This window comes from Coffea eugenioides, chromosome 6, assembly GCF_003713205.1.
Source record: "Coffea eugenioides isolate CCC68of chromosome 6, Ceug_1.0, whole genome shotgun sequence".
Lineage (NCBI taxonomy): Eukaryota > Viridiplantae > Streptophyta > Magnoliopsida > Gentianales > Rubiaceae > Coffea > Coffea eugenioides.
In genome coordinates, this window is record NC_040040.1 from 55,310,239 (window position 1) to 55,334,471 (window position 24,233).

The 24,233-nt window shown below is 34.8% G+C and overlaps 2 protein-coding genes across 2 annotated transcripts; both read left to right on the forward strand.

The window, feature by feature from the left end:
- Positions 1–284: 284 nt before the first annotated feature.
- LOC113774482 lies at positions 285–833 on the forward strand. The gene has a single exon (XM_027319009.1). The coding sequence runs from the start codon at positions 285–287 to the stop codon at positions 831–833; it is 549 nt and encodes a 182-aa protein (XP_027174810.1).
- A 16,163-nt stretch (positions 834–16,996) lies between these two features.
- Positions 16,997–17,625, forward strand: LOC113774732 (mitochondrial import receptor subunit TOM7-1-like). The gene has a single exon (XM_027319342.1). It carries the CDS (start codon positions 17,116–17,118, stop codon positions 17,353–17,355), a length of 240 nt encoding a protein of 79 aa, XP_027175143.1. The 5' UTR covers positions 16,997–17,115; the 3' UTR covers positions 17,356–17,625.
- Positions 17,626–24,233: the final 6,608 nt, after the last annotated feature.

A 24,233-nucleotide genomic window follows, 5' to 3' on the forward strand; every position in this document is an offset into this window, starting at 1 on the left:
AGTTGATGATTGAATGGGGATTGTTGTTAAAGACAATCAAATAGAATAGGAAATAGAATATTTGTATATTAATTTGATTAGTTAGTTGCCATCTTAGTAAAACTCAAAGGCTAATTTATAGGCATTAGAATAGGATATAATTGGCATTGTATCGTGTATAAAGTTGTATCTTTTGGTCTTGGATGATTTGAAGAACAAATCCTTTCACCAAAATATCTTCTTATTATGGTACTAGAGCACCGAATCTAGGAATCTGAAAACTTTTGCTCATTCCAATATTAATCATGGGGGACACAAACAAGCCAACTCAATTGAGCATGGCATCCAAGTTTGACAATCCCAATCATCCTTTGTATCTTCACCATTCAGATCAACCTGGATTGGTTCTTGTATCACAAGTTCTCACTGAAGAAAACTACAACGTATGGAATCACTCCATGACTGTGGCCTTGATGGTCAAAAACAAATATGGCTTTGTTGATGAATCGATTTTACGACCAAACGAAGATGCAGAAGACAAATTGCAGCAGTGGATTCGTTGCAACAATCTCATCAAGACCTGGATATTAGGTTCACTTTCCAAGGAAATTGCAGCAAGTGTTTTCTATTGTGAAGGAGCAAAGGCAATTTGGGATGAACTCTATAAACGTTTCTCTCAAGTAAACAATATCCAAGTTCTTCACATTGAAAACGAGATACATGATTGTATTCAAGGAACCATGTCTATTAGTTCCTATTTTACCAGACTCAAAGGATTATGGGATGAAAAAGACGTCCTTTTTCCTATTGCAGCTTGCCAATATGGAACTATGAAGGAAGAGCTATCCTATTGAGAAACACAGAAAACCATCAAGTTTCTCATGGGATTGACTGAATCCTTTGAAATAATATGGGTACAAATATTGACAATGAATCCCTTTCCAAAGGTCAGTAAGGTTTATTCCCTTGTGCTTAGACATGAACGACAATGAGATGTGTCTTCAGGAAAGAATACAGTTCAGCCTGAGACAGCAGCATTTGCAATCAAGGATCCAAACAAGAAGGACAACAATCACAAGTGTGAAAAAGATGGACATAGCACAGACAACTGTCAGGCACATTTGAAGTGCTCTTATTGCGGATAGAAGGGCCACACAATTGATCTTTGTCAAAAACTTGAGAAGGATCAATCATTCTGAATGACTATAGCAAAGCAAGGTAATCAATTTGATACTTCACACCAGTTGAAAAAACTAACATACCCAACTCATTGCTTTTTACTCAAGAACAGTGCCAACAAATCCTACTAATGTTTAAGAATAATAGTCTTCCATGGCAAATCAAGTTGGTAATTCTTCAGTTCATGATGAACTTTCAGGTAAAGTTCTTTGTTTTTCATCTCAAGGCAAGAAAACCACATGGATCCTTGATAGTGGAGCAACTGATAATATCATGAGCAACTGATAATATCATTTGCAACCCTGAATTGTTTACCACTTCAAAAAATTATTAGAAATAAGATAGTAAAACTGCCAGATGGATCTATTACTGATCTTACACATGTTGGTCGAGTTGTCTTCGCATCTAATTTGGTTCTTGATGATGTTTCATGTGTCCCAAATTTTCAATTAAACCTCATCTCCATAACACGGCTTGCCCGCTACTTCTTTTGTACCATCATATTTCTTACTCATTTTTGTGTGATACATGACCTACGCTCAGGGAAGATGATTGGGACGGGAACTGGACACAGGGGACTCTACTATCTTGATGAAGTACAGACATCCTCGTGTAATTTGGTCATTCCCTCTTTCTCCATTATTTGGCATCAACGCCTTGGACACCCTTCAAATAAAGTGTCTATTTTATTTCCTAGTTTGGATAATAACTTTTGCTGTACACATGACTGTTCAGTTTGCCCCTTAGCAAAATAAACCAGATTGCCTTTTCTTTTGAGTAAAGTTTCTAGTCAAACACCTTTTGAGAAATTGCATGTTGACATTTGGGGTGGATACCATGTTACATCAGTTTATGGAGCTCGATATTTTCTCACCATCATTGATGACTTTACTAGGTGCACTTGGGTTTATTTGATGCGTTATAAATCTAAAACTCAAACCTACCTAATCAATTTCATTAATATGGTTGAAACTCAATTTTCTTGCAAGGCTAAGGTTGTGCGTAATGACAATGGCCATGAGTTCACACTCAAAGACTATTATATGTCCAAAGGAATCATCCATCACACTAGTTGTGTTAATACTCCACAAAAAAATGGGACGGTTGAACGTAAACATAGACATTTGGTAACTATGGCATGAGTTTTGCTTTTTCAAACCCATCTTCCTAAAACCTTCTGGAGAGATGCCATTCTAACTTCTGCATACCTTATAAATGCATACCTACGCCCATTTTGCAAGGAAAAACACCTTATGAACGGTTTTTTCATTCAACACCCAATTACTCACATTTAAGAGTATTTGGATGTTTATATTTCGCCTCCACTCATGCCCAAAGGACCTAAGTTTGATAAATGTGCAACCCGGTGTATTTTTCTTGGTTATCCTTATGAAAAAAAAAGATTACCGAGTATATGATCTTGAGTTCCACAAAGTTTTTGTGTTTCATGATGTTACCTTCTTTGAACAAGAATTCCCCTTCAAAAATACTTCCGCTACCATTGAGAAATCTGTTACATCCACTCATGATAAATTCATTTTCTATGATGATCCTATCATATTACAAAACTCCATCGAAACACCTAAACCTGCTCCACCAGATCATGACGACCCTAAGAATGTTGTCAACAATTCTCATCATATTATTCTAACTATTTTCACACCTGCCCCTATACATCGCCACTCCACAAGACCAATCAAACGTCTTTCCTTTCTTCAGAATTATCATGTAGAAGCAGTCCTCTCGTCTCGGCCTGACCCCTCATCAACCTCTAGCATGGTCACAACTTCAGGTATGCCATACAATCTTTCTCAAGTCTTTTCATATGACCAATAATCGCCTCTCATAAATTTTTCACCACTTCTTTAACCATTGCAAAAGAACCAACTAGTTTTTTACAAGCTCTGAAAGATCCTCTATGGCACATAGCCATGCGCAATGAAATCGATGCCCTCCAAGCAAAAAATACATTGACACTTATGCCTCTCCCACCTGACAAGAAACCAATAGGATGTAAATGAGTGTACAAAGTGAAGCTCAAATCTAATGGAACCATAGAGCATTACAAGGCTCGCTTGGTTGCCAAAGAATACAATCAGATTGAAGGACTTGATTATCGAGAGGCTTTTGCCCCAGTTGCTAAGCTAGTTACTGTGCGTGTCCTACTTAGTGTTGCTGCAATTCAAGGATGACATCTCCACCAACTTGATGTCAACAATGCCTTTTTGCATGGCGATCTTGATGAAGATATATATATGTCCCTACCACGGGGATTCGGATGAAAGGGGGAGACTCGAGTATGCAAACTTAGCAAGTCACTCTATGATCGAAAACAAGTTTCTTGACATTGGTTTCTGAAATTATCTTCAGCTCTTAAGATTGCTGGTTTTCAGCAATCAAAGGCAGATTATTCATTATTCGTCTGATCTCACAAAGGTAGTTTCACATCAATTCTTGTACATGTTGATGATATGATCTTAGCAGGCAATGATATGCAACATATTCAAGACTCAAAGGAATTTTTATCCAAATAATTCAAACTCAAGGACCTTTGTCAACTCAAATATTTCTTGGGAATAGAGGTGGCAAGGTTTTCAGAAGGTATTTCTCTCTCTCAAAGAAAATGTGCATTACAGATATTAGAAGATGTTGGATTTCTTGGAGCTAAACCAACAAGGTTTCCCACGGAACAAAACTTGGCTCTTACACAATCTGATAGAGATATTCTGAATGACCCTTTAATGTATGGGCATCTTGTAGGAAGGTTGATTTATTTGACCATCACTAGACCATATTTGGTCTATGCAGTTCATGTTTTAAGTCAGTTTATGGACAAACCATGTGTGCCACATCTTGAAGCAGCACATAGAGTTCTTAGATACATAAAGCAAATACCAGGACAAGGGATTTTATTACCCTCTACAGACACACTTCAATTAAAGGCCTTTTATGATGCGGATTGGGCACGTTGCAAAGATACAAGAAGGTCTATAACAGGGTACTGCATATTTCTTGGACAATCACCCATTTCTTGGAAGACAAATAAGCAAACTAGGGTGACTTGATCAACTACAGAGGCAGAATATCGTTTTATGGCCACTACTTGTTGCGAAGTTACTTGGTTGAAGAATGTCTTGAAAGACTTAGGAATCAAACATCCCCAACCAATTATGTTGTTTTATGACAATCAAGCTGCTTTACACATTGCCTTGAATCTGATCTTTCATGAACGCACGAAGCACATCGAAATTGACTATCACTTAGTTCGTGAGAGAATTCAAGAAGGCTTGATTAAAACAGCACATGTAAGGACCAATGATCAAATTGCTGACTTATTCACCAAGGCGAAGAGTACACCGTAGTTTGAGACATTACTTAGCAAGTTGGGTGTTATTTGTGACGCCCCCACTTCTTTCTAAGGCGAACCAAAGGGTATCCGCGGGACGCCTGTCCAACTCTCACCAGGACTCAAGCAATTTACGTTCAAACTTATAACGGTACTAAACATCACACCCAGATAATATAAATGCAATTAGTGCGGAAGCGTTCAAACTTAACAATATTTAACAATTACCAAATCCATATAACGGGTTTCCAAATACATCCCAAAATATACAATAGCCAAAAAGTTTAGTCAAAAGAATTGGAACCCTATTACAAAAGTCCACAAAAATACTCAAAATGAAAATTTCCTCCGAGTCCCATTCAAGCCCAAACCTGTTAAGGAAAACAAATCTACAGGGTGAGCAAAACGCTCGTGAGGCCAAGAACACACATGCAAGTACATTGTTCAAGTAACAATCCCAGATTGACAAGTCGAGCAATAATATATCCAATGATTAACAATTTACGAGGTAAGTAACCATAAACAATTCAAGGATACTGGAGCTCTCAGGAGCTATGTTCCACTTGCGCGATCAATAACCTCCACGAGTTGACACTCCGTCACTCGGGTAGGTTTGGTCCGTAGAATTTCACTTAACCCGTTCCCTTTCACCTTACATACCCCTGTTTCGAGCCCGCCTGTCATTTGTTTAAGGCGATACTACTCGAGTATGCCAAGCAAGATCTCTTACTAGATCAAACTTTTCAATTTTTTCCATGGTTTACCAAGGAGTCCAACCAGGCCCATGCCGGCTCGAGTCCAAGGTTCGCCAATGAGATGTGGACGTCCCCTAAGCATGTTCGAGTGTCGAGGAGATTCACTCCAACAATGTATGCAGCCATAGCATATTATTTCAAGTCAAGTAAGCAAGTATCATGTGCAAGCAATTTAGACATTCGAGTATTTCAAGTGCGAGTCACTTATTTCAAGCGAGAACGGATGCGATAAAGTACACCCCCGTCTCGAATTTTAAAATCTCAAGTATCCATAACAAGTAAACATGTATCTGGTTCACAGGAGTTCAAGTAACACACATTTGACACTCACCAAGTAAACAAGAAGAAACGGCACTAGAAGTTCAAGCGTCCACCGAGGGATCCTCTTGAAGTTCCTCTTGTGTGCCTGAGCAATTTATAAGGATTTATCACTCAAAAACCCCAATTATTATAAAGATTGTACTTAATGCACAATCTAAGAAAATTCCAAAGAAAACGAATCCCAACCACCCGTAAATCGGGGTTCAAAGATGGGATTTTAAAGCACAAAAGCAATTGAGGTTTCTTCTTGGAAATCAAGTTTAATACATTCAAGTAACATCAAAGGAATAAGGAGAATTTAAAAATCTCCATTTCCTTAAGATTCAGAAATTTCAGTTTTGGTACGAGATATTTGAAAAATCGTATCTCATTCTTTACAAGTCCAAAATTGGAAAAATCGGTACCGTTGGAAACCTCTTCCAAAACTAAAGGTTCCTAGAATACACTTCTCTAAGATTCCAAATGGAAAATATTTAAAAATGAGCTCAAAGTCGCTGTTTTGGTTCATAAGGCAGATTTAAGTTGGTTTTTGGCCAATTTTGAAAATTTGGTAAAATTCACTTGATTGGAACTAGCCTTTGCAATTTGCAACTCTAGTAGTGTTGTAGTCCAAGTTTACAACAAAACAAGCGGAACGAGAAACGGAGTTTTGAGTACTAAGATATGGTAGCTCAAAATTACCCAAATTTCCTTGTTAAACAAGGGTTTTCCAAAATCAAGTCTTGAACTTTGGAAATTTATTTGAGCCATGAAACGGTCTCGAAATAACACCAAAATTAGCAGTATAATACCACCATATAAGGGTTGTCGCTCTACCTAATTTCATGGAAAAATACCTTCGGAAAGGTAGTCAACCAAACATCCAAAGTTTCGAAAAATCCTAAGGCAGAACTGCCTTGAGCTTTTTGTTTTCCATCCCAAACATTTGACCAGGGAAAATCCTTCAAACATGGTTCATTTGTGTAGGAAAAGCCTAAGAAACATTCATGGTACATTTGGTAAGTGTTTTAACTCCAAGAAATTCAATTGGCAAGTCCACACCAAGTCTAGCATCAATTTTGCCCAACATTTAGGATTTTCAAGAACAGGGCAGGTTTCGTATTTTGATCACAAATCACTCAATTCAACTCAGAATTAAGCATGATTGATGGCGTTAGAAAATACATTCATAAAACTATAATTTCACAGAAGAAATCGTTTCGAAATTCAGCACACAACTAGTTCAAATTCGAGCCTCAAGTTGTAGCTTCTGAACTTCGTTCCAGGAAAACAGAGAAACAGGACAGACATCTTTAAACGGTTGGTACGGACTACTCGGGTGGAATTAGGGTTTGTATTTTATACCGTTGGAAAGCTGGGAATGTCTAATTTCAAATGCCACTGACGGAACTTGATTTCGATGTTGGAGCACAGAGTTATGGATGAAACAAGAAGGCTGTCTGAGCATTACGGCAAAAATTTTCCAGGTTTACTAGCTTTGCAAGATTAATCCATTTGACCAACCAAACCTCAATATTTTTCGATGAAACTTTATACACCATCTATACAGCATATAAACATCATATACAAGCCATCAAAAACCCAGAATTTTGCAAAAAGAGGCACGATCAAAACAGGGGCAGAATTGGAAACTTTTTAACCATGCAATCCTTGAAGTTTATACTAGCTAGGCACCATTAATCTACCAATTTGAGCACTAAACCAACATTAAATCCATCATCAAGCATCACATCAACCGTCAATCCAAGAGTGGGAGTTCATAGAGCCCACCTTCAAAATTTTCCAACAATAACAAGCCACCCACATGAATAACTAAGCTCATAAGTGTAAATAAACTTCTATAAACCAAGTTTCTAGGTTTAGATCATCACATACTCTAGTTGATGTCAAAGGCAGTGATTTTTGGTCCTTTTTGCTCCAGCAAAACCGTGAATGTTAGCTCCTTTTTGCAGCTTAATAAGGTCTAAGTGTAGAGCTAAGTGTGGATGAAATTTGGTGTGAGTTGGATGAAGATTGGTGAAGTTTTGTAAAGAAAATTTGAAGAACAATGGTGTTCTTTTCCCTTGAGTTGGCCGGCCAAAGAGAGGTGAGGAGAGAGAGTATTTTGATCAAATTTAGCTTCCTAAGGAAGATTCATTTGTGTGGCCCATATTTGTGCAAAAGTCAACTCTCTAATAGTACGCGTACGCGCGCATTTTTGTGCTCGATCCCTTTCGAGTTTATTTCACTAGTACACTAAACCTCTAATACACTTATATTCATATAAATATTATTCACTCTTAATTGTCCCAAAATAATGGTCTAAAGTCCCTCAATTAATCGCGCGCGTGAAACCGCGTATTTCCAATTTAGGCGCGATAGAGTGAAACCTTCGAGAAATTCTTATAACGATCGTACCACTAACTATCACTTGAGTACTTAAACCTAAAATTATCTATTTTAGGACCATTATACATGTCTCCAATTTTCCGAGCTTATTGTACTCCCAATTGGCTAAAATTTTCAAACACGTTTTCACTATTTTCATTAATCGAGCTTCCAAAAATTAATTTTTGAAACGAGTCACTTTAAAACTATAATGAAGTCATAATTCCATGTATTTAAGTCTAATAAGGTTAGAAAATAATAATCGGAGCAAATATTCAAATAAATAATTAAATAAGCAAAAATAGGAGTCCAAAAATAATAATTTTTACGAGTCCTCACATTATTAACATACACTCCAACTTCAAGGGGAGTATTAAAGACAATCAAATAGAATAGGAAATAGAATAATTTGTATATTAATTTGATTAGTTAGTTGCCATCCTAGTAAAAGTCAAAGATTAATTTATAGGCATTAGAATAGGATCTAATTGGTATTGTATCGTGTATAAAGTTGTACCTTTTGCTCTTGGATGATTTGAAGAACAAATCCTTTCACCAAAATATCTTCTTATTAGTTGTCAATGGAGTGCTTGATGTAATAGTTGCAGTAGTAGCTAAAGATCGGGAAGGAGTTGAAGGGGCAACTGATCTAGGAAAGTGGTTGTAGGCTTGTGAATTGCATTTAGACAATTTTGTCCTTGAAAAATGTATGCTTGCAAGTGATGTGAGGTCAATTTCGTCTCCCTTGATGGTAGAATAAGACGGAAGGACCTAAAAGTTACAATTTGGTTAATTCAGTGATATTTTTGGCTAATAATTTAGTTTAGTGACCAAAAATGGTACAAGTTGATATTTTAGTGATATTTGGAGCAATTTGCTCTTTTCTTAAATAGATTTGGACTTAGAGTTTTCTCCACATTTACTATCAAATATGTTTTATGTAGATTACCTTCATTTTTTCCCAAAGGGGCAAAAGATGTGAAGAACATTATGTGCAAGTAAATTTTGTTTTTCTACACATTGAATATTTAATAGCCACATATTATGGCACTTTGTTTCCATTCATGCTTAGTTTCAACATGAAATCCTTGAACAATTTTCAAAATTAACTTGTTCGAGAATAAAAAATTTATATCTAAATAAGAAACAAATCAATTCTTTTAAAGGAAATTTATGCCAACAAAATTTCAATGGTAAACTACAACATCAAGCTCGATACGACATAAATTAATTTCAAAAAATTATATGTGCATCCATGTTCAGAGCATGATAGTTGCACATTGGCATATTACATTTTATGGTAATTATTTGATATGTTATTTTCTAAAATGTCAATATCGACAATGCTAGAATTCATTCACTAATTTACATTTGTTGAAATTTATTTCCACTTGGGGTTTTCTCCACATTTAACGCCTTATTGTCTAATGTAGAATTTCTTGCTGTTTTCCCATGGAATAGAAAAGGTCAAGATCATTTTCCAAGGTAAATTTTTTCTCCTACTCATGTTGATTGTTGATTGTTGGTTGCTAAGGAGCTTTATTTTTCATCTATGTTTAATCTAAAATAAAGTCCCCTATTATGATGTGGAACATATAAGTACATTTTTAGGAGGGTAAAATATACAAAATCTACTTATGGTCTCGCCAAAAGTTAACAAGATGCCATATGGTTTTGAAATATTCACATAACCCTCTTATACTTTAAACTAATATGGAATTTCACATGTAACTATGTGGCTTGCAAGTGATATATTATTTTTTAATTTTTTTCTTTTTTTTCAAATTTTTCTTTTATTTTTTGTGCTTAAATTCTTTTCGTGTAACTATCATGGGTGGTTTTAGAAATTTAAAAACTTTTGAGACACTTGTAAAATTTTAAAACTTATTTATCATCCCCCTTCCTCTTTCCCCTATTTTTCCCCTTCACCCCAGCCACTCATCAACCGCCACCACCCTCTTCTCTTCTCTTCCCCCTTCCATTCACCCCTCTCTCCTCATTTTCCTGTCCCAAACCTAGTCACTAAGATTTTAAAATCTAATTGGATTCTTAAACTACTGCAATAAAGTTAAATCCATTAAAAAAAAAAACAAAAGTGTGACAAATCCCTCAACTAGTTAGGATTGTCAACTGATATCTACTCACTATCACATAGTAGTTACTACTCTTCACACACATTACATATAGCCTAACAAGAGTCCTTGAAGAATCAATTTGCTACTTAGAAATCGACCATGGAAGGTGGAAATGATGGTGGTGGAACAAGAATTGTACCAAAATCAGTCATGGAGGTAGTCTAGAGAACCTCAATCAACATTGAGGAAGTTGGGATCTTTTCTAATGATTTCCTATCCCTTTGTGATAATGATGTCCTATCCCAGATTAACATTCTTCAAAGGGCTCAGTCCCTTTTCTTGCTTGCCAAAATTACCATGACCTTTTTCATTTGTATGTTTAAACAAGCCAAAAAATGGTTTCTTTTGTTTTTTGTTTGTGGATTTTGTTTAATTGAATTATTGAATCTGAATTTGATGTAAAATTTTTGGTGGTTTTGTAGTGAAGTTGAGATGCAATGGAGTGGACCTAGATGAACATGCTGTCAAGTCAGAGCGTGTATGTATTCTATTCTTCAATTATTGTTTAATTTTTGGGCAGGGAAAGGGGGGGAGAGGAGTGGGGGAGAAAAGAGGAGGAGGGAGAGGAAAAGAGGAAGAGAAGGAAAGGAAAAGTGGGGAGTAAAGAGAGAAGAGAATGGAATGGTAGAGGGTAGCAAACGGTGGTGGTAGGAGAAAGAGGGAGATGGTGGTGCTTAGCAACCATGGTACCTGATTAAATTTCCGAGTAATGTACTTATTACAATACCATTATGAACTTCATTATATGCTTTGTTGTGATTGGTATTTTGAAACCTACTATGACAAGACCATGTTCTAAATATATGCTTACCGTGCACAATCAACACAGTAAGCAAAAAAAAAATTAACTTAGAGCACTACCGTGCACAATCAGTACGGCAGCATCTTGAATTTTTTTTTTTTTTAAATATGAAGTGCTACCATGTTGAGTCAGCACGGCGCTATGTTAGCAAGGGTGAAAGGAGATTATTTGATAAAGGGATGGGTCAGCGCGGCAGTAGATATCAAACTACGAACACGGGCCCGAACAATTATCAAGAAAATCGTTCGAGCCGGTTTGTGCAAAATACACAAAATGTAATTTGGTATGCACACGGTATAATCCACTTTCAATAACGTGCAACTATGGAACAAAATTTCATAGACCCCACACATGGTGTGAAAAATGATGTACAAGATATAATCTGAAACTTTTTTTTTTTTTGGAAAAATCGTTCAAAACGTCCCTCACATTTTACAAGATGACTTTTTTCGTCCATCACTTTTAAAAGTGTAATTTTACGTCCCAAATTTGGTCCCTACCTATGTTTCTCACTAGTTGTTGGCCGGAATCCACTGCGTGACTTACATGTGATCATTTTTTAAGGGCAAAATTGTCAAATCAAATTTTTACATAATCTGATTCATAATCCCTCATATTTCACAAAATGAATTTTTTCGTCCCTAATATTTTACAAAATGAATTGTTTCGTTCCTCATATTTTAAAAAATGAATTTTTCCATCCTTCATCGATCATGTGTATTTATAGCTTTTTTTCTATAAACCCACGTATATGTCTATTTGATTTTACCTGAACAGTACGAATAACATGTAATTTATCTCTATTAAATTTCATCTAAACATGCTCATCGTAGTTATACACATGCTATTCAATAGATATATATAGGAGTTTAAAATTAATAATTTTGTTTGAAACCCATGTATATATTTATATGATTTCACCATTTGAACCTATTCAATATTTGTGACATTTCTCTTTTGGTAATAATTTATTTATTGAATTGTATAATAAGGTTATCTAATTAATGGGTCCTAACTCGAATTCTATAATAATGCTAACAAATTTCAGTTTAAATACGAAATTTCTACTCGATACTTTTAAGACCAAAAGTTAAATTACTTGTCCTGTGATTGTCTTAAAATTTGAAAATACCAATTACTTATTTCTTTTTGTCATACTTTTCTTTTGTTTATTTTTCTATCCAAATTTAATTTGATATAAATATTCGATAATATTTAGAATTAACTGTCTTCTTTATTTTCAAATTTCGAGTAAAAGAAAATGAATATAAGTGAAAAACTAACAATTTTTTTAAATCCATGTATATATCTATCTGATTTCACTTGAGCAGTACGGATAGTATGTAATATATCTCTATTTGATTTCACATGCTATTCGTACTGTTCAGGTGAAATCAAATAGATATATACATGGATTTAAAAAAAATTATTCACACACATGATCAATAAAAGATGAAAAAATTCATTTTGAAAAATGTGAAGGATGAAAAAATTCATTTTGTGAAATGTAAGGGACGAAAAAATTTATTTTATGAAATGTGAGGAATTATGAATCGAATTATATAAAACTTGATTTGACAATTTTACCCTTAAAATATGATCACATGCAAGACACGTGGTGAATTCCAGCCAAAAACTAGTCGGAAACTTAAGTAGGAACCAAATTTGACCAATGTGAATTTGTAAGGGACGTAAAATTACATTTTTAAAAGTGAGGGATGAAAAAAGTTATTTTGTAAAATGTGAAAGACGTTTTAAACGTTTTTTTTTTTTTTTTTTGCCAAATCTTGGCGAAGAACCTTCAGGAATGGTTGCTTCCAACAACCATTCCTAACCCTCCTCCTTTGACTACTAATCTCAAATGTCATTTCGTATCATTTTGGAGACTACTATCAATTGATGGATTCAAGGGATGCTCATTCGAATTGCTATGTCCATTTTATGACTCATCAAAAATCTCTAGTCTATCTTTCTCATATTATAACGCGGAGTACATTGCCTGATGTGCTCTGGAAAACACACAATTTATCACATTTGACTTTGAAAATAAATTATCGGCACCAAAAATAGAAGCTCTAGAATAGACTAGAATTGGTCCCAGTAGTTAACATTGTAAATTTCTCAAGATTTTAGTATGAGTTTTTTGGCTTTTGGGTAAAATACTAAGACCTTAATTGATTATCCCTTCATTCCATTTCTCTCAGATTAGTAGTTTGATATCAAGAAATAAATACAAAATAAATCAACTTCCTTTAATGAATATAATTGGATGGAACGAAGACCAATTCCAATCTCCCCAGGAAAAGCTAAAAGGGGAAAAGAAAAAGAAATTAATTTTTTTTTTTTGACAAATTCCCACCAATAATGCTCATTTCAAAAAATATCACATTTTTGGCGTTTTGTTGGAACCTCTTACCCACATCGGGTCGCTGCATGTCTGAAATGCAGCGACCATGAAATATTATTATTTTCTTTTTCATTTTTTTATGTGTCAAAACGTTGTAGAAAAAAAATTTTACTAGGAATCCATTAGATCAGTTCACAACTTTTTTTTTTCAAAACTTTTTCACTTTCATATGTAATTTGTTAAGTCACTTGGTATTGGAGACTTAATATCAACTCGATATCTATGAACACAAATAGGATCATACCATATGCATGGATTAATGAATAGTATTTATTTTCGATATTTATGGATATTATTTATAAGACTTTAATAATTAATGTCTAATTATATGTCCAATTATAGTGTCCAATTTTTTTTAGCAATTGTTTTTTCCATGTGAACCTCTACATCATTTGTCAACAAAGACACATAAAGGGAACGAATATAAAGGCAAATTCAAATTTATATTCTCCCAAGCACCATTTATAAATATGGTCTTCCATTGTTCCTGTCCAAAGTCAATTCATGCCAAAATTGCCAATACAGAATACATTCCATGGAAATGTCCAACCCCATTTGGCTTGGATTATTCCAACCCCATTATATTATCAAAGAGTAAAATACACAAAACCCCCTTGTAGTATCTACGAAAGGCACAAAACCTCCTTATTGTTTAGAAACCCCTACATAACCACCTCATACTTTTAACTACCTCATACTTTTAATTAAAATGGAATTTGACCTTTAACTGGTTTGTGACCTGAGACTTTGCGAGATTTAGAAAAAAAAAAAAGGTTAATTGAGGGACATCTTCCTTCAAGACTCAAAATTAATGGGTCAAATTAAGAATTTTAAAAGAAACAGTCCATTGAGCGACTCCTTTCTTTAAGACTTAAAATTAGTGGGAAAAATTAAAATTTTCAAAAATTTGCATCTTCTTCCCCGATCCACTATACCTGCATCACCTTCTTCCTTCTAACCCCCTCCACTATTACTACCTGCCACTCTCTCTCTTTCCTCTTCCTCCTCCCCTGCCCTACCCTATTCTCTCTTTCTCCTCTTTCCCAATTCCCAACCCTTCCTCTCAACGTCAACAGAAAATAAAAAATGAGTGCAATTTGTTCTCTGCATAAAGCACAAATTTAATTTCTCTATCTCGTTCTTCCATAGTTAAGGATGTGGAGTGTTGCTTCTCCATCTTTGCATTAGTTGCATGAAAGAGCTTCAAATAGGAGTACAAGAGATTGATAACACCCATGCAGTATCCCAATCAGATAATTTGTATAAAGTGTAATTTAACTTTTCAAGTTCAACATAAGGAAGTCTAAATTATCTCTGGAACTAAAACCTTGTCAAAAGATCTATAAGGTTGATGTTTCTCATGTGACATGAAATTTCACCTAGCACCCCTTTCATGATCTGGACAAGCTTTTCTAGACATTGTTTATGAGAGTACCATAGATCCGTAACTCACTCAGAGACTGTGTGTCTAGTGAACTAAAAGAAGGAGCCCTCTCGTTCTTGTGACCAGATTTGGTCACCGAGGAGGAGTGGGAGAGAAAGGGAGGTCCCGGAAGTGGGATGAGGGAGAGAGGAAGAAACTGAGGAAGAGGAGAAAGAGAAGAGAGAGAAGAGAGAGTAGGGAGGGAAAGAAGATGTGATGATAGTGGCTAGTGGCTAGGAAGGAAGAGAGAAGTGGTGGCGATAGTGGTAGTGAAGGAAGAGGGAGATGGGGGCGGTGGTGACAGTGGAGGAAGAAGAAGAGAAGACAAAAAAAAAAAAAAGGAAATTAAGGAACGGAAAATTAAAAAAAAAAAAAGAAGAATATGACGTGTTACCAATAATATAGCAGGTCAAAAATCACCTTTCCATTTCAGCTAAAAGTATAAGATGGTTATATGGAGGTTTTTAAATAATAATGGAGTTTTGTGTCTTTTGGTGATATCACAAGAGGGTACATGTATTTTACCCTATTATTAAATAATCCCCTCTCAGCCTAGCTAACATGGTTCCCATGACAAAGAAATATCTACAAGAAATAATCCCCTACTGCCATGCTGACTCGACAAGACAACACTTCATAGTTTAAAAAAATTTCAAGATGCTATCGGGCACGATCAGCATGGCAGCACTTTAAGTTATAAATATATATATATATATATATATTACTTGCGTGCACAATCAGCACGGGCGGGTGTATATTTAAAATATGACTTTGTCAATGCAGCATTTGTTATTATTATTATTATTATTATTTTAGTAAGCTTGCCAAAGAAATTTGGTTTAGGAGCAATTTCACTTTGCTTCCCTATTTTGTACTCAACTCTCACTTTGACCCTGAACTTAAATTTTATATACATTATACCCTAAATCTCATATCCATCTCACTTGAATCTATCTCATTTAAGAGCCCATTTGATAAAACTGAAGTTTAAAATCTAAATTCTTAATTCTAAAAATTAAGTACTGAAAGTATTAAATTGCCAAATGATTTAAATTATATCTGTTGATAACTAATTGGATTATAATGCTGAATTGAAATATTGTACAAATATTGTGTTTCTATTTTTTTAATTGTCTTTATTTGTATATTTGGAGAAAAAATGTGCGTGTGTGAGAGAGAGAGAAAGAAAATAATGAAACAATTTAGAAGTGGTGTTTAAGTGTGTGTGTGTGTGTATTTGTATGAAAGAGAGCGTGTGTGTCTATGTGTGTGTCGAGTATAAAGAAAATAAACTTATATCATGTGCCAAAACAAATGAGAGTATCTTATGTATGTGAGGGGTATAGTATGTGTAGTAAATTCATAAGGTTCAGTAAAAAATTTTATTTCAAATTTTGTATTAAAATTTTATACACAAATTAAGCAATGCTTAATACAATAAGTGGAAAGGCATTCTGTTATCAAACATGCTAAATTCAAAAAACTCTGAATGGATTAATTTCAGCATTAAATGGAATTATCAAACAAACTCTAAGTCTAATATTTAAAACTGCCAAATAAAATTGACCAATGATAATAGTGTAAAATAATCTAAAAAATGCCAATTCAAAATCATACTTGCTGCCTTTTGAAGCTATCCATATATTTTATTAAGGATTAGATCGGAAGGATTTCCAGGTTTCCATTAGACTAGCAGAGTTCGTAAATCCATTTCTTTCTTTTCTTTCTTCTCCTTTGTCAACTCCAAAGAAAAAACAATACTCCAATTCATCCACTCCAAGCCCATATTCTAAATTTTTCTTCATTGGAATGGTGCCACTAAAATGAAGTTTTCCGTGTGTCTACTAAAATTCTCAGATCTACTTCATTAATTTTCAAAATAAAATTTTAATATCCATATTACATAAACAGCCTCAAAAATTAAGAAAGTGACATTAAAATTCGGAAAAATAGCATAATCAATAAATTTCATTGGAACGATATTATCAAAAAGAACATCTACATCTTTTGTTTTTCCCTTGGGATTTGATGTACCAAGTGTTCTAAAGCATTATGTCCCCATTTGGATAATAGATTATTTACCCAATTATATTTACTAGCATCATCAACACATTTTTAATCACTTTTTCTTGGATGTTTACTGCTTTACAATTTTAAGATTTTTACTGGTTTACACAAATATTGTGGTACAACTCAAGGGACTCACCTTGACAAAATAGAAAACCTAGAAGGACCCGACTGCAAAGTAACATTTCTCTATTCAGCAAATCGACATCCATGAGCTCCGATTCTCTAATTAGGGCACAATTAGACAGACCCCCATTATATAAAAGAAAAGAAGAGGCAGAAAAAAAAATCAAAATAAAAAAAATCAGAGAAATTTTCCGAAGAAGAATCAAGAATGTCGACCAGGGTGGCTCTGAAGGCGAAAGGCGGCAAGTCCAATCGGAACAAAGCCTCGGCGGCTGCAGCTGGAGAGGAAGACGGGCCGTCGACTGTGAAGATTGTGAAAGACTGGACCAATTGGGGTCTCCACAAAGCAAAAGTCGTCGCGCACTATGGATTCATCCCTTTGATCATTGTAATCGGGATGAACTCGGAGCCAAAGCCCTCTTGGGCTCAACTCTTAACTCCCGTGTGAGAAAACTGGAGAATAGCTTATCAGGGCCACGACCCATGTTCTTGAGATGAAGTAGAAAAAAATGGGTTTTATTTAATTTGATGCTTACTGGGTCGGTTATAGTATTAGTCGATTTCACAACTGGTGTCTAGTTTTCGTGATTTTGGAATGTGGGGGCTTTTTTTTTTTAGTGTAATGGGATTGTGCTATTTTTAGCTCAATTATGAACTATCGCTGTGTTCTTGGGATTTCTTAATACTATTATGATGTGAGTTTAGAGCCTTTTGCTTCTTCGGTGAGTATGTGTTTTCATCGATCAGTCTTTGTTTCATTTTTTTTTATTTTTTGGTTTTTTTGACTTCTTATTATTGTTTAAAGTTGGTATTGTGGAAAATCCGTTTTCCCCTGTTGAAAGTCGGAGTTTTGAGTTGGAAGATTGAAAGTTGATGAGCAGTTGGAATTTCCTTGGCTTTATTTGTATGTGTTTGGGGGAATGGTGGTTGACTTGTCTGGTGAAATATTATCATTGAAACTTAAGAAGCCGAACTTAGTTAGAGTATTGCTATTAACGGCCATTTGGTTGAGCAAATGTGTGGGGTTGGATTAAGAATATGAATAGGTCCATACTTACTGGGCATTAGTTGTACCTGTTCCTCTAGGATATAATTGTTTATTTGCTTTTGTTGATGGTGATTTTTGATATATTAAATTGGGCAATTGTTGATTTGAGGAATATGGGAAGATTGCGCAGTCAAGCTTGAGTTTGTGTTTCGGTCCTTTTTGGTACGGTTCCTTCTAGATGCATAGTTGGTTATGCTTTTACCATGTACTGATATTGTTGCGAGTTGGACTGGTATGGTTCCAAGCTCTGTGCTCATGCTTGTGAGAGAGCTAACTTTTCTTCTCATGCATGGCCTGGTATGGGTTTACTAACGTGTTGCAGCATATATCTTGGAATTACCTTGTTTGAGGAAGGAAATTTTGTTTTTCAACTAGCATGGTGTCTTATTTTAAGTAGTGCGTCATCAGTTGCATTTCTTTTCTTAGTTGCAGTAGTATACTCTTGCAGTTGGCCCCCCCGGGGCGCGGCCCGCAGTGGGTTATAGCTGTTAGTTCTCCTATTTTTCATTGATTTTCCTACTGCAGCCTCATATAACCTTTCTTTATGCGCTGCTACATTTTGGTAATCATGGATTTGTTATCACTACAGAAATAAATAAATGCTTCCCTTTCAGTTGAACTTGACGGTTTTAAGCTTATGATGCTAGTTTTTGCCTCTTAAACTTGGGTGCAATTTCTAGAACTGTTTTAATTTTTTCCACCAGACAAATCAAGTTTTAGCACTGCCTGCTGTTCTCCCATGACTTTCTTTAATGGTAGACTCTCTTTAAACATTCATCATCTGGCTATGGAAACTTTAACTTCTGTGCTTCTTTCTGCTTCTCAAGGGTAGTTCAGGTCATCTTTGGCATTGTGTAATCTTATCATTCTTCTTAGCTTTGCGATATATGTGTTAAAATGGCATTTCATCTGAGAGTTCCACTGAGCATAAATTGATTGAACATATCCCTTCTCTGTTCTTGTTAACATTTCTGTCCTTTTGACCTTCTTCTACTTCACTCTCTTATCTATCACACTAGAGTCTTTTTGGACTATAGAACTCCTTTAATCTCCATGATAGATTCAGGCATTTCTGGTGTTATAATGGTCTAACCTTTTTGAATACGTGCACTCTGTAGCTGAATGAGGGGGCCAGTGATATGAGCTTAACGAAGGTAACTGGTTATAGAGGGAGTCAATAGAAACCTTAGTGTATGTGTACAGTCTAAATTGATAAAATATTGTGAAAGGGCCTGTAGAGCAGTTAAACTTTTTATGTAATCTTGTACTGTATATTCTTTAGGATACTTGTATCTAGAAGCATTGATTCACAGGGCAAGATTTAATTTAGAACAATGACATGTATAGTTACTCTCAAAAAGGGACTTCTGTACAACTTCACTCATTTTTCTAGAAGTACCCTATTTTCTCTTTCCTCTTTCCCTTCTCACTCGGTCTCTTTCCCTCCATCACACATCTTGTCAGACCTATAACCCCTCCTTCTGCCACCACCTACTAGCCTGAATTATTCTCTGCCTAGTTATCTTTCTTCCTGGGATATATACATTCATTCATCCCTTTTTATCTTTCCCAGTTCTGCAACAACATCCGTGGTGATCGGTTGCATATTAGGTGGAAATGGGCTGGCATCGGCTTTGTGGTTAATGGGTGTAGATTGGTGTGACGGTATATGTGGTGGTTGGTTGTGGACTTGTATGTAGATGGTATGGTATCAGCCATCCATGGTGGATTAGTCTGATGGTTTCGGTGGTGGGCAGTTGCGAATTGGTCGGGTTATGGTGAAGGTTTCGTTGTTGTGGGTAATGGGGGTGTATTAGTATGGTGTTTGAGGTGGTGGTTGACTGCAGTCGTAAGTTGCATAGGATATGAGGAGGGAGGGGAAGGGGTCAAAGTGGGACTAGGAAAAGAATGGAGAAACATTAGGAGTTGCCATGTAGGTGGCATTTGCATCTTACGTTTTAAAGTTAGTAATCCTATATTGTTTCATTTATAAGCAATTAAGTTTTGGTATATGCTACTGTGAATACATCTGCTGGAAGCACTTTGTATTGGGTTTTCTCCATCATTTGACCATGTTTGTTTTGAACATCCCCTTCCCGTGGGGGTTGAGTTGGTTATTCCTTGTGAGCTACACCAAAGCTATATGGAGAGGGTGCTTAAGCAAGTTGACATTGGTTTCATGATTATATTGGCAAAGTTACTGCTTGATCCTCCTGGCCCATATCGAGTTACCTTTAAATTTCAAGTAACATTAAGTTTACGTTAAGCCCAGAAGTTCTTTTCAAGTCTCTATTTCTGGTAATTTCATACGTCTGATATAACTTGGCTATTGGCAGAGAATCACTATAGATTCACAATTTACAGGACCTAGCAGTATTCCCTTCCTTTTTTTTTTTTGGCTTATTGTTTTGTGTTCGATGTATCTTTTTGTTGTGAATGTTCGTGTATGTTCTCTTTTTTGTTGCATTTGTGTCATCGAATCTCACTTTGAAATGGGTATGGCTCACCCAGGTGTAGCTTTGGGAAAACTGATCTGGTATATTCAAAAGTAATTCAGTTTACTCTACATTTAAATTTCTTTTACCTGAAGTTTTGTTTTAGAGTTAATTAGACTATGCACGCTGCACTTTGGATGCTGCTCTGTTGTACGTACAAGGCTTCTACTCTTGTGCTTAGCTTCTATTGATCTCTGCCTTCAATATTTGACTGTAGAAGGCGTCTGCGCTTTGTGCTTTTCTTCTCGAGCTACCGGGCTGTGCTTAATTTATTTGCTGCCTCTTCTCTGCATTGTCTCATTTCGGCAAGTCTTTTTTTTTTTTTTTTTTCCAAAAAAAAAGGGCCTGATCCCACTTCACCCCCAACCATTATTTGGGTTGTTGGGTTATTCCCCATTTTTATTCCCCATTTCGGCAAGTCTTTTGCTTTATCTCTTTTGTTGATGTGTTTCAAATAAGATAGTGTAGCAATTACCACACAATGTAACAATGCTCTTGAGACGCGAAATGTCTGTGGAAAAGGGGGTTTAGGCGTTTAGCTCGAGATTAGTACCTAAAAAGATGCGTCTGATGAGCTTGTAACCATTGGTTTGGCAAGGACATTGTGATATTGGAGCCTTCAACACTTTTATTAAAGAAGGGTTATTATCACTTTATTTCTTTAATTTATATCATTACAACCAGTTTACTTACTAACGTTGTCTTTTAGTTACTTCACCTCCATAGATAATTTAACTCAACATGTTAAGAAATTTTGGACAAAATAATCCTTTTATTCTATAGCATTATTACATTGTTATTATCACTTTATCCCTTTAAATTATAGTAATACAATCGATTTAATCGCATTTTACCTTATTGTTAATCTAGTCAGTATGGTAAAAAAATTTTAAATGCATTTACCCCTTTTATATATAATTAAAAGTAAAAAATTGGAATGGTTATTCTTCCTTTCGTTTTCACTTTAAGAGATCCAAAAAACATAAAAATAAAGAATTTTCTCATATTTCTTTGTTCACACTTATTAATATTAGGAAAAGAAAAAGAGATAGGAGAGAAGGAGATGAAAAATTAGATTTTACGAAGAAAGAAAATAAAGAAGAGTCTAAAATTATCGTATTATTTTAAGGTTGTTGGGATTAAATTTGAAATTGGGTGATAAACAGAAAAGTGAAATAATTTTAAAATAATAAAAATATTTAATTTTTTCTTATTTGTATTTTTTAAAAAAATAATTGAGCGCTCTCTCTCCCACCCCCCTCCCTCCCAATCTTTCTATTTTTTTTTAAAATATTAATAAGATTGCCAAGATAAAAGAAATTACTACTTTGACTTTTTTTCTTGAAACTAAAAAGGAAAAGAGTCATTCTAAATTTTTTATTGTTTTCATTATACAAAAAGGAGAATACTTTCTTTTAAAGTTTTTTAACTTGTTAAGTTGGTTTAATGATGGGATAAATTGCCTAAAAATAACTCTACGAGGTAACTTAATAATAAAACTATAGTTTATGAGGGTAAAGTGATAATAATTATAAGAGCTAAATATGTCTTTTCACTTTAATTAACAAATTTCGTTAAGTTTGACCGTTAGTTTTGGAGGTAAATTGATTAAAAGGTAATGTTAAGGGGGAAATTGATAGTGATATCAAATGTTAAGAGGATAAAGTGATCGCCTACTATTATATTTAATAGTAGCTTTTCTTTATCCTTTGCTCCATAAATCCATTGCATTTTTTTATATATATAAATAGAGGATTAGTTTTGATTAAGCCCACCCAAACATATAGTGATTAATCTTGCTGGAAATTAATTTCTACAATTTGTCAACAAAATAATAACCATTTATTGTTTGGATTGTAGTTTTCTAAGGAAAATTTTTTTATATTTTTCGTAAGCACAGTTATCAATTGCTTTTATATCTCATATACATTAGAGTGCTACAATAATTTTTGCTACAATATCTCATTTGTCTCAATATACATTAGAGGTTACATTTTTTTTTTTTTGATTTGCATGTTTTTTGTTTTTATTAGTGGAGCAAACAAAATTACAAAGAGGAAGGCAATAACCTTACCTCCTAGAGTACATGGTCAGATCTCACAGCTAAAAAGATCAGATTACCACCTAACTCAAAAAACGCAAGTTGTACCCTAATCTATCCAAAGTGAGGTCTCTGCGCACCAACCTTGGCAGTTGCAAAACCGACTCATAGACAATATTAGAAGCCAACTCCGTCCCAATCTTAAATAGCCTATCGGCAGGAACATTCGCTTGACGGTAACAATGAGTGACGGAATGGAAACAATGTCGAAAAACCATCCACTCGTCCAACTCTGTTTGAAAACCCCATGGACATCTACCAACCCCCTTAACCATTTGAACCAAGAGCAAAGAATCCGATTCCAAGTGCAGGCAACTGAAACCTCGCAAAACACACAACTGAACTCCAAATAACATAGCCTTCAACTCTGAACGTAGGCTAGACGTCTCTCCCCAATAACCCACAAAACCTAATAGGAATGTACCTGCACTATCCCTCAACACCCCCCTTCTCGACTCCTTCCCGGATTACCCTTAGAGGTTACATTTAATCTAATTTATATCTCAATATACATTAGAGAGTTCATCTAATCTTTTCTCAACCCTATCAAAACGATCAGAGGTTATATTTGCTAATTTTTCTATAGTTAATTTCCAAGATGATTTAGATTCATATTGGACACACTTGGATTGGTAATCATATAAACATAGAGAAGCATTATATGCACATTGATTATCCCAACCATTAGTATAAGAATTGCCCGAATTGAGATCATTTTAATCAAAACAAGGATTGCAGTGCCCAAATTCATCATAATAATCCACATTTTGTACTTGCATACATGTACAAGTAACATGATAACCTCCACACAAGTCACAAATCACATGATAAGAATTAAAAGTATTAACATTGCTCTTTTGCTCAAGAATATGTGTAATGGTGTCCAATTGAACTTTTAACGTTATATAATCAAATTTAGCCTTTACACTCCTTAAACTGTTTTCAAAAGACATACCTTCAGACACATCTTGGTTACATCTATTCAAGGAGCTTTGCATTGGATAACAATCCATTGCCGATCTTCTATTTTTCAAGCATTGTCCCCTTATATTTTCTACTCTCCTTGAATCTCTAAACATGTCTTCAAAGTAATTCAAAAAGAAATTTAGTCAAGAAGAATAGGTGACTCGACACATACAAAAAAAAAGACATTAAACACAAAATAAACAACCCATCAAGACACTAAATATAACAAAAAGACATTAAACATAACCAAAACAACAAAAGCAAGTAAAATAATCTAAATTAATAAAGCAGTTCTTAGCACTAATATTGACAAAATCTTTCCCGACAACGGCTCCAAAAACTTGATGAACGCTGGGTATACATATAATAATTAGCTCATCCATAGTCAAGTTTTATATTTATAAAATTCTAAATACCCTACACGCGATTTTTTGCAAGTACACGAGTCGTAATTGAGTATAGGGTATTAAGGGTCAAACCCACAGAGAAGATTGTCAATTACTGATGTTTTTCAAATTTCTTTATTATTTAACCTATCACAAATGTAAAAGATTAAATCTATGCTATAAACATGGAATAAAAGGAATAAAAATAACAATAGAAAACTCCTAAAGTATGGAATTTCTTACTACTTTTGTAAATGAAGTTTCCAGTTAATTGAATGTTTGGTTAGTTATGACATAATTTCCTAATGTATGTGAATTCTACTTTCATAG

Excerpts from the sequence above, each read along its gene's own strand:
- LOC113774732 (XM_027319342.1), top strand. The coding sequence starts at position 17,116 with ATGTCGACCAGGGTGGCTCTGAAGGCGAAAGGCGGCAAGTCCAATCGG.
- LOC113774482 (XM_027319009.1), top strand. The coding sequence starts at position 285 with ATGGGGGACACAAACAAGCCAACTCAATTGAGCATGGCATCCAAGTTT.